An 11,866-nucleotide genomic window follows, 5' to 3' on the forward strand; every position below is an offset into this window, starting at 1 on the left:
GAGTCACCTGCTGGACAGCTGATTGGCGGCTGGGGAGAAGGGCTTGGTGGCAGGGGACCCACGCCTCCACTAGAGGGTCTCGCAATCCTACTTCGGAGATTTTTTTTAATGGACAAAGTCATGTTTTTCTGCATACTTGAGGTGCCTTCCAAGTATATATAACCTCCTACTACTCTACACGGTGGTGTGGTTTTTCTGCTTTCATGACTGGCACAAGCCACCCACTTTATTATTGTTATTATTATTATTAGAAATAATGAAGGTTCTGCTTCTACCCAAACTTGAAATTTACAAAATTCTACATCAGCCTCTGTTCATTACTGCCAGGGCCTAATTGCATATGTGTTTAGGAGGGAGCAAACAATTTTTTACAGCACAAAACAGACTGTGTGAAATTATAGGATTGCAAAGAGGATCCCCCCCCCCCGGAAGGTATAAAGGCAGGAAGAGCTGACAAGTGGTAACTTGTTCTTGCTTTCTAAAGTAGGCTGGGTTAAGCTAGAACCACTGCACAGAACCAGTCTCTCCGTATAGCTTAAAATCTTCACTCAGTCACTGTGGTTGGGCAGTGTCCTGAGGCAACAGGAAGACAGGAGTCAGGGCAGGCGGGCAGGCAGCTGACAGGAGTCAAGGTGTGTAGGCAGGCCAGACACAAGCAGGCAACAAGGTAGGCGGGCGAGGCAGGACAGGTACAAGACAGGCAGGAGTAAGGAAGGATAGGTATGAGTCAGGCAAGCAGAACTCAAGCAGTCAGTAGCCAAGGCAATGACATCAAGCATTATGGAAGCTGTTGAACCAGTAAAACTTCCATGCTGCTGTAGCTTCATATAAGAAGGTGGGATCCTGCACTTTCTAATGACCTGGTTAAAGTCCCTGGTTCTGTCTAAAGCTACTATACCTCATCTCCTTCCTAGGAGAGACTGGAGAGAGGCAGACCCCAGGCTGCTTATTGTGTGTTCCTTTGTTGGGTCTGTCTCTGCCCTGATCCTCCTTCATCTCCGATCCTGAGGTTCTGGAGAGACCTCTGGAGGACCTTTCATGGTGTGAGACCTTGGCAGGGCTCCTGTAGCAGCTCCAAGTCATTGGAAGGTGCCAATGGGGTATGAGTGTTTCCAGGCGGTTCCTGGACTGGCTCACTATCATTGGAAGGTGCCCATGGGGTATGAGTGTTTCCAGGCGGTTCCTGGACTGGCTCACTAGGGGCGGAGGCCACAACTGGTTGCTGTGGCATGATCACAGGGTCCGCCTGCAAGTGCTCAAACGGGCCTGTACTTCAGATATCTCAGGTCCTGAGAGGGTCTCTTTATCATCTGAAGAGTCTCCCCAGTGGAACTGAGGCAAATCATGACAGGCAGTACCAAAATGCTTTAACTGCCCAGAATTTCTTCAAGATGTGCCATATGAATCCCTGAGAAGTCTGTATCATAGACAGCGTAGCACTCTAAGTAGTCTAGAGGAAGCCTCTAGCTTAGCCTTAGCCTCTGTATTCATTCTGCATTTATTATATATTATTAAGATAGCCAACTATGCTTATCTTCTCCAGCCTTCAGCATCAGTACAGAGTCTGGATCATAGTGCTCAGTAGGATGTCTCAATCATTTAGTGCGGTCTTATATATACTGAGCCACATCTGAACCATGCATCGTCAATACCACATGTTAGTTCTCCAGAATCAGTATTGCTGAATTACTGGCCTACACTCAATTTATCTAACCAGAAAGCAGAATTAGCTGCATTGCTCTTAATTGCAGTAAAGACCTTGATCGCCCGGCTTTGGAAAACAAAAAATATTCCAACAATCCAACAGTGGTTTATAAAACTTTGGGACTTGGCAGTTGTGGATAAATTAGCTTCCCAAATAATTATGGCAGAATTACTGACAAGTTTTTCGAAAAATGGTTCCCCTTCTTTGATTATGTCTCTAACACAGATAATAAGAGTAGTCCGCTACCTAAGAAATATGTTGATGTGATGTTTTATTCAATAAGTTAATGTTATTGTTAATAGTTAAACTACAATATTGTACTTTGTTATATCTAAGCTATTTGAATAAGAATAGTCAATATTGGTATTGTTGTGAGTTAAACATGTTTTTGTATTATGTTTGTTGGTACTGAAAATTAATAAAAATTTAAATTAAAAAAAATACCATGTCCCCCAAGTGTAGCCATGGCAATGTATCACTACACACAATGCTCCTTGGTAGTGTTGCACATCAACTGGGATAGACAGAAGGGGAATTGTGCAGGCAAAGAGCCATAACACCCATGCCAAAGTTCTTCCAGTTAAGATGGAGAAGAAGTGAAATTTATTTATTCATTCTTTATTAAATTTGATTTTAAACCACCCTCCCCTGGAAAAACAGGACTCAGGGTGGTGTACAACATAGTATCATATAAACAGCATTAAAGACAAATTAAAACCCATAAAATACAGCAGTAAGCAAAAAATGGTGTTAAAAATTTTTCCTAATGGTGCAACTGGCCTCACAGGGAGGCATGGGGTGGCAGTGCCAGAAAGATGGAGCCATTGTTGTCCTCAACCAAATGCCTGGTGGAACTGTATCAATGAAGTAACCCAACATACAAAATGGGAAAGTGTTTAATAATGCACCGGCCTTTGTTGATACTGGCACATGGAAGTAAGTGCATCAGTCATTTGTGGGATCAATCATCCTCATCTTTACTCAGTTATGACACTTAAACATAGCATTCAAGCATGCATAGAACTATTTATGTTCGACAAAAAAGAAAAGAAGCCATTTCTGTCCTGGTGGCAACTTTGCATATGTTATATTTCAAATTCCACTTTTTTTTTTCAAGTGTGAACTCCAGTGTAGTGTAGTGTAATGGTTAAGAGTGTCAGACTAGTATCTGGGAGACCTGGATTTGAATCCTCAAATGCCTTGGAATCTCGCTGGGTGACTTGGGGCCAGTCACATTCTCTCAGCCTAACCTACCTTACAGGATTATTGTGAGGATGAAATTGAAGGACAGGAGATGATGTAAGCCACTTTGGAGCCCCACTGGGGAGAAAAGTGGGGGTACAAATGAATTAAATAACTAAATACATTAAAAGACATATCCAATCATGTGATCTCATTTAATCAAGGGAGCTATATACACATACATCTCCTAGCAATGGATCTGACCTGGTGTTCATCCAATCCAGTTTCCTGACTTTGCCATTGGTCAGATCGATGTATGTGTATGGGTAAAATGTCAGAAGAAATATTTAGAATGGTGCCGGCTGTCGAACTTTTTGTAAGTTTTATATTAAAATAGGTCACCAGATTAAGCCAAGACACTTTTGTAATCAAAACAATAACAAATAATATTGTTCAGATTAATAATTGAATATTGCACATGTGTGCATGAGTACACATGTACATACATATATGCACACAAATATACTGAGGAAAGGTAGTCTTTGACTATAAAATCCCAAAAGTGATTTTAATGACCTCAACATCAAAATAAAAAATTTACAACATAGCCATTTGAAACATATCTGTTTAACATGTGGGCTGACCGTAGGTCCATTTATTCAGAAGAAAATAAATTTCTTCACTGAGCTCAGTGAGGTTTACTCCCAAGTGGAACCAGGACTGCAGTCTCAGACAATCAAAGAAATGCAAACTTACCTGACGATTCTGCCCTTTGGCTGTGTAAATCCAGCATATTGCTAGGAAGAAAAAGAAGAAGACAGGAGGTTTCATCTTCATTCCTTTACTGAAAAGAGCCCTGTGCTTTTAGCAGGGGATGTGGAAGATGCAGTTACTGTAAGATAACTCCACCTACTAAAAATCAGATCCAAGAAAACCCAGAAGTTAAAAGTAAACAGAGGAAAAAACGTATTTGCATGCTGCAAATCTCTCATTCCAAAGTACACAACAGCAGCATTATTTCTACCCGTAAGCAGAAATCAACAGAATATCTTTTAAAGAAAAGAGCACAGAGGTAAAAAGATAACCCTGAGCAAGAAAAGTTTACTCAAAACAGGAATGTCTACGGATTTCCTCTCACATCTATCAGTTCAAAACAGATGGAAGGAAATCCTTTGTTTTCCTTTGCGCAGAATGAAATAAGCTAACAGTATGTAACTGTGAGATAAAGCTGATAGTGTGAACTAAATTTGTTATTGATCCTAAGGGTACATGAATGTGGAATTATATTTTTAATTTTTTTTATTTCTAATGGTAATGTGCACGTATTTGATAAAGTTGGCACCGATCAATAGATAGTGTGCTATTTTAACCTGCATGAGATGAGCTTCATAAAAATATTAATGTAGAAATACCTTGAACCATTTTCAAGTCTTGTTAATACAGCTAGATTAATGCCTAGTGTTCTGTTCAGCAGCACTGGAATAATAACGTACTTAGGGGCTGACTTTGTAGCTGAGTTTCTATTGCCAAACACCACTGGCCAGAAACGCTCCTCCCTGCCTCCCCAAAAGTCTTTGTATGGTTTGATAGTTGATGTCTGTATATAATTAACATCTTGTTCCAGTAAACTGCTTAAAGGTTAAAGAGTGATTATTAAGCAAATCAGTTCTAAAACATTACTGCAATGAAGCTACACAGTTGATATATGTACACATGACAATAGCAGTGAAAGTAAGCTTGTGTGAAGTACCACTAAGAAAGTGGTTGAACTACAATCTCCTGTCTTCTGCTTTGATATTCCCCCACCCTGAGACAAATAATACCGATGACAGACAGATAGATAGAAAATTTACTTTCACCTGATGCATTACAACTGATTGTCCAGGATACAAGGACCCACACAGCAATTCTACATCCCCAAGGGAATTTAGGAGCATTTTATTTTGAGCAGCTACTCTTCCCTGCAGCACAGCAGATGACTTTTGAAATCGCAAGGATTTTCTCTCCCTTTTCAAAATCATTCTTTACTGTTGAATATATTTGTTTCCCTCATAATAGATCACCTTGACTACTACCTTTGATGGAAGTGACACACATCCTGACGAATAGGATATTCGCTACCAGAATAATTTGGAGAATTTGCACAGCTACTATCTATGGCCCACTAGTAGCAAATGCAAAGCATATAAGAAAGCAACATCTGGTCATATATATATATACAAAATTCTTTATGCATGTATTTCTGGATGTGTGTCATTGTGAAATAAAGAATATTGACCACTGAGGAAGGCCCAAATGGGCCGAAACACATATGGTCCTTAGGTCAGACGTTTTACTCATCAATTGGATATGTATAACTATCAGCTTTGATTATATAAGCTTTAAGAGTCTGATATTTAGACTATTTCTTTTAAACACATGTATGTTTTAGTTATGTGTACACCCTAATAAATATTTGTATTTTTTATATATTTTATGTTAGCTTGACCCTCTTAGATCGCAGGTTCTAATCCACTCTGCTTTGTTTCCATATTCACCATACAGGTCTGGTTATCACAGAAGTAAAAAAAACCCACTGGGTGTGTCATATATATATTTCTGTGACAACTTAGTGCTTGTTTTTAGTCCTTTGTAAATTACCTTGAGAGCATCCCTAAAAGGTGGGATACACAATTCTAAAATAAACTGCTACAGGACTTTACAAAACCACCAAAAGAATATGTGGAACATCATTTTCTTTTTTTATTGTTTATTTTTTGTACATTTCCCCTATACATGTTGTCCTTCTTTTTTACATTTGTACATATATTTTTAGAGTCTAACATCATTTTCTAATGATCCCCATACTTACATAACCAGAAAAGGGTAAGGCCACCAAAATTGCTTATACTACGTTGTATCCTACCACTTTGGTCAGCTAAGTGCAGAGCTCTTCTGTGGAAGAATTCCCTCTTCTACTGAAGAAAAGCTCCTTAGGGTGGAGGAAGGCTCCACACATAGCTGAGTGAAGTAATAGGATGTAACCCACTTTGGTCATCCATATGTGTGTAGAGATTTACAAGACTTGATGGGGAAAAGGGCATGAAACTACTGGGCATGTGTGTTAATGGTAGACTCTTCCATTGACTGATGACAATATAGTCTGATAGTGAGAGTACATATTTTGCAATAACAGGATATGGACTGTGCAAAAGCAAAAGAACATTTTCTTTTTGGCAGCTCAGCCTAATGTCCTGCTATGGCAATCTCATCCTCTTCTTTCCCTCACGCACAGGATTCTCTTTCTTTCTTTCTTAGTGGCCCCTATATTTATTTTCTTCTTATTTGTTGGTCTTCCCTCAGGCAACTTTCACCTGAGGGAAGAGACAAAATCACCTTTTTATATTCAATTTCTGAAATGGCACATGAGAGGCTTTTGAAAGTTCAAAATAAAATGTTTGATTTAACTTAGAAGAGAAAAGGTCAAGTGGAATCAGGGGTAGGATATATGAGGTGAACCAGTCATAAAAAACTGAGGTAACTTTGTAATCACATTAAATCCGGATAATATATTGCCAACAAGTAAGTCTTTTTGCTTTTCAACAAGATCTTTGAAACTGATAAGAGGCTTTCTTTTCAGTGTTTGCTTAAGCACTCAAGCATAGGTTCCTGAGTTTCACTGACTTTTAAGGTTTAGAAGGCGGAAACATACAACCAAGTTCCCAGAATCCTTCTATATACACAGACCAGGGATCACTCTTCAGTTTAGAGCTATTTCCCTTTCCACTGGGCAAGGATTACTTCTCTTGACTAGAAGCTCTGTCCCTTTTTGGCTTGAATGGGGATCCACTGTGATATACTCACTCCTTCAGCCTCTTTCCCAGTCCACAGTCAGCGCTAAATTGTCTCTTCTTCAACTGTCAGTTCTCAGCTGTCATTTCTTAACTGACACGGAATTCCATTTGAACAGCCTGTCACTCAAAGGTTCCCAAATTTTTGTGAGGCATTAACCCTTGACAGTCTGTCATGCCTGCTAAGAGACCCTTTAGTATATTTGTAAATTAACTCAAAAATTAGTTGTAGGAAATTGCAGTGAAAATGGCAAACCATGTTATATGGCAACTGTCATAGGAAAACAACTATGTCAAGGGTAGGCAACTTTTATGCCCCAAAAGGCAAAAAATAAAATGAAACCAAACTCAAAATGACCCAAATGTCTACCTCGGAAGATCCTGGTATGCTGGCAAAAAAAAAAGAAGATGGGGGATTAGGGTCGCATTTACCTGCTGCCTGACTCCTGTCATCTCACAATTAACAGAACGTTTGCCTCTGAATGTAGAGACCCTCATTCTGTTATAATAATAGCTAGCAATACAATCCCCCATAAATCTGTTCAAACCCCTTTTAAATCCATGAGCCAATGGCCATCCTATCTCTTGGTAATGAGTTTTACAAGTCAACTCCCCACTGTGTAAAGCTTCCTTTTGGCTCGCTTGCATCAATTTCATAGGATGACTCCTTGGGTCTAACCATTATGGGAGAACAGTCTCTCTCCACTATATACCATTCATGACTTTGTAGGTCTCTGTCATGTCATCCCTCAGTCTTTTCTTTTCTTTTCTTAAAAAGCCACAAATTCTTTAGCTTTGCCTCATAGGCAAATGCTTCACCCTCTGGATTGCACTGATTGCTCTTTTCTGTATTTCTTCCCAAGTTTTCAATTTGCCTTTTGAGATGTGGCAATAAAAATGGAAGATTTGCATACTGCCTGAACCTTGTTTATTTAGAATATTTACAAAGCTACCTTTCCACACATATGGTTCATCACATTTCTTGCTGTTGTTATCATCTTTCCACCACCAAAAAGTATTGTTCAGCTGTAAATGCAGCTTGTCTCTTCAGTAGTGGGAACTACTACAGCAGAACTGTAAGCCACATTCTGCCTGCATGAATTGCTTCCACCCCATGTATGTACATGTAAGTTATTTGGTTCTTGGGGCTCCCCCCACCCCAACCAAAAAACCCCAAGAAAATGCTTGGGGAAAGTACTGGGCAACAAGACCATTATTTTGTGAAACATTTACAGCCTTCATTTAGATTTAGGCAGTTTCCTGCAATTGAAATCTTGTGTTTATGTATTCTTGACAAAAATTAAAGACTTCCAAGACTTATGGTATACCATAAAATATGCATTACATTGTGTGGGTTTTCTGTGGTCTACAAATTCCTTAGATCAGTTCAGAAAGATTGAAAAACCCTTCATTTTAAATCTTAAGAGAAACCGTTTCTATTTGGTTCACAATAGGCTGATTGCTTAAGTTATCTGAAGCTGTGGATGAAAACAGATATAATGAAGGATGAGCTAACCAAATTGTAGCTCAACTTCATTACTGCAAAACAAAGCATTCTGAGGCAAAATTGGCTGTTGTATTTGACTGTATGAATGTGTACATGCAACTGTCTCAGGTAGTGAAAGGATCAACAACACACATCTATAATATGCTTAGGAGCAATGTTCCCTCTAAGCTCCACAGTGTTGTGAGCAGAAATTTTACCTTGTGAGCGAAAAAAGCTAGTAGCATTAAAGTTGTGAGCAAGTGTACATTTGACTATTGCATAAATTATTTTAAAAGATAATTTCCATAACCTTGTAAAAATTTCAGAATGGATTTGTTTAAACTATATTTAAACTATACTTTAAGAATAATTTAAACATTATGAGAGAAAACAAAATCAAGCCAAATTTCATTACACAACATTTTGTCCTCTATGGGGTAGACCAGGCCTTTGGAGAACAGGTCTACCTGCCCCTTGCCACCATATTGGTAGACCTGGCCTCCAGATAAGAGGTCTATCTGCACCAATCCACTATATTGGTAGGCCTGGCCGCTGAAGAACAGGTCTACTTGCCCCTTTCCAGTAGACCTGGCATCCAGAGAACAGATCTACTCACCCCAGGCCTCTGTAGAACAGGTCTACCCACCCCTTTCTACTGTGTTGATAGACCTGGCCTCTGGAGAACAGGTTTACCTGCTCCAGTCCACTATATTGGAAGACCTGGCCATGGACTGTTGCCCTGTGCTGAGCCTTAGGAAACACACCAGCACTTTGTGTGTGTGGGGAACCTCCTGCAGTCTACTTTGTGTTTTTTAGTGAAATATGACAACCAGCATTACAGGTCAAGTATAACAGAGGTGGGACAATCACTGTCAGAACCCTGCCTAACCTAACAAACAGGAAGTTGCTTAAATGCTATCAACCTGCCCAAACTACTTATTTATTCAGATATTTATATCCCACTTTTCCCTGTGACTCAAGGCAGCTTACACATCATACTGAAAAGTTATAGCCTACCGGGACCATTGTAGTCAATGGGCCCCATAGGTTATACTGTAGAATTGATTTGGGGGTATCTGGGGCTCGGGGGGCCTGTTTTTTTAGGTAGAGCTATTGCTGGTGCCTCTCCTCAAACCCCCCCAAGTTTAAAAAAAGACTGGACCAGGGGGTCCAATTCTATGGGCCTCAGTAGGAGGTGCCCCCATCCTCCATTGTTTCCTATGGAAGTTTGGTTGTGAGCTGAAGCAGAAAACATCTGAGCTGGCCTCTGGAATGTTAAGAACATGAGAACGTAAGAGAAGCCAATGTTGGATCAGGCCAATGGCCCATCCAGTCCAACACTCTGTCACACAGTGGCCAAAAATACCAGGTGCCAGCACCCCCTAGTGCAGCTTAGAGGGAACTGTGCTTAGGAGAACAACTCCCACAGTGATGACAGTAAAGAGACTGTTCAAGTTGGCATCTCTGGATCTAGACAGGCTCTCTGTTCCTTGGAACATTGCTTTATCTTAGGGAAGTTGTTACCCCTACCAGCGTAGATTTTAAGAGGCTGAATCGCCACCTTCAGTCTCTAAGGAAATTTAGCTAAATGGCAGGTCTCAGTGAGAGGTGGGGTATTAGCAAGGGTCTCCTACCAGATGGGCAACATATAGCTCTATGTAAGCTGCTGGGCAGCTCAGTTTGAATTTTAAAAAGGGCTATATTTCAAGCATAAGGACAAAATATTTCAACAATCTGCAACTCAATGTTCTACAAGTGATGTGACCTCCTCACAGGCCATGGACCTAGTGTTGTCCGTGGCGGCACTGGGACTCACCCAGTTTGTTTCGGTTCCCACACACCAAGCAGGCCACATGCTGGATCTTATCTTTGCCTCAGGGATTGTGGTGAATCAGATAACTACTGATGCAGGACCATGATCAGATCACCTTGCTCTGAAGGCCTGGTTAAACACACATAGCCCCCGCTGTTTGGGTGGTGAGCAGTTTTATGCTCACCTGCAGAATCAAATGGAACCTAGTAGGTTTCAGGAAACTCTGCAGGATCTGATTCCCACTGGCGGCTCATTGGATGAGCAGATGGAGGACTGGCAAAGCCATCTCTCCGAAGCCATTGATGAGATCGCTCCCTGGCGCCCTCTTCACCCTTGCAACAAATTACCTCCATGGTATACCCTGGAGCTGAGGTGGATGAAGCGAGAACTAAGATGGCTAGAGAGAAGGGGGAGGCAAGCCTGTGACAAAGCCACAAGAACATCTTATAGGTCGTTTATGAGAACCTACAAGATGGCAGTGAAGGCTACTAAGAAGAATTTCTATGCAGCCTCCATCACATCTGCAAGCTCGCATCTGGCACAATGATTTAGAATAATTTGGTCCTTGACATCGTTGCCTCAGGGCATTCAAAAAGCTAGGGAATCGGACATAGGCTGTGAGGCGTTTGTGAGCCATTTTGCAGACAAAGTCTTGTCGCTCCGCCACGACCTCCCGGCCACACTTGAGACAGTATGTGAACTTGAGGCCCCATGCACGTCTTCTGGTCCCATTCTGGATTATTTCTGGCCTCTCAGCCTAGAGGAAGTCGACAGACTGATTGCAACGGTACACCCAACCACATCCGTGCCCCTTCTGGCTAATTAAAGCTGGCCGCGAGGGATTTCAAGGCACCCTTAGGGACATTATCAACAGGTCCCTCTCTGGGGCCTATTCCCAGGGGCTCTCAAGGAAGTGATGGTCCACCATCTCTTAAAAAAACCATCCCTGGATCCGGCTGAGTTGGCCAACTACTGGCTGGTTTCCAATTTGCCCCATCTGGGCAAACTAATTGAGAGGGCGGTGGCGATTCAGTTGCAGGGTTTTTTTGGATGACACTTCCATACTAGATTCCTTACAGTCTGGCTTCCGACCAGACCACGGGACGGAGACAGTACTGGTTGCCCTCACGGATGACCTTCAGAGGCATCTGGATCGGGGCTTGTCTATGGAGGCCCAGGTCACTGCCACAGCCAGATCAGCCTTTTTCCATCTGAGGCGGGTCAGGCAGTAGGCCGCATATCTCACCCCTCATGACCTGGCTGTGGCGATCCACACAATGGTCACTTCCAGGCTAGATTATTGTAATTCTCTCTACGAGGAGGTGCCCTACACTCTGCTCCAGAAATTGCAGCTGGTGCAGAATGCAGCAGCATGGGTATGTCATTGCTTATGTGGGCTCACATCCACCTGGTGCTGCGCAAACTGCACTGGCTGCCTATTGAATACCGGATCCGTTTCAATATGCTGGTTCTTACCTTTAAACCCCTATATGGCCAGAGGCTCACATATCTTTGAGACCGCCTCTCCCCACATGAGCCCCAGAGGGCATTGCGCTCTGTGAATCGACATCTGCTGACAGTCCCTGGCCCCAGGAATGTCCGACTTGCCTCAACTAGGGCCATGGCCATGAAAGGAGCTCCCATTAGAAATTAGGGCCCTGCAAGGAGCTGCGGTGGCTCAAGTGGTTAAGATGCTGAACTGCAGGATGTGGAAGGTCAGTAGTTCAGCAGTTCGAGACCCGAGTGTGCCGCATGATGGAGTGAGCTCCCATCTCTAGTTCCAGCTCCTGCCAACCTAGCAGTTCGAAAGCAAGAAATTGCAAGTAGATAAATAGGTACCACTTGGGTGG

General features: G+C 41.9%; 1 protein-coding gene across 1 annotated transcript in view; it reads right to left on the bottom strand.

The window, feature by feature from the left end:
- STAB1 (stabilin 1) overlaps nt 1–4,984 on the bottom strand; it is a 168,349-nt gene extending 163,365 nt beyond the window's left edge. The window contains exons 1-2 of the mRNA XM_015420864.1: nt 4,963–4,984; nt 3,644–3,684 (exon numbers count right to left, since the gene is read on the bottom strand). Of these exons, the coding sequence (XP_015276350.1) occupies nt 3,644–3,684; nt 4,963–4,984 (63 nt within the window). The remainder of the gene's footprint in view (nt 1–3,643; nt 3,685–4,962) is intronic.
- Between the last annotated feature and the right edge of the window lie 6,882 nt (nt 4,985–11,866).

This window comes from Gekko japonicus, unplaced genomic scaffold (genome assembly GCF_001447785.1).
Source record: "Gekko japonicus isolate JY-2015 unplaced genomic scaffold, Gekko_japonicus_V1.1 scaffold2264, whole genome shotgun sequence".
NCBI lineage: Eukaryota > Metazoa > Chordata > Lepidosauria > Squamata > Gekkonidae > Gekko > Gekko japonicus.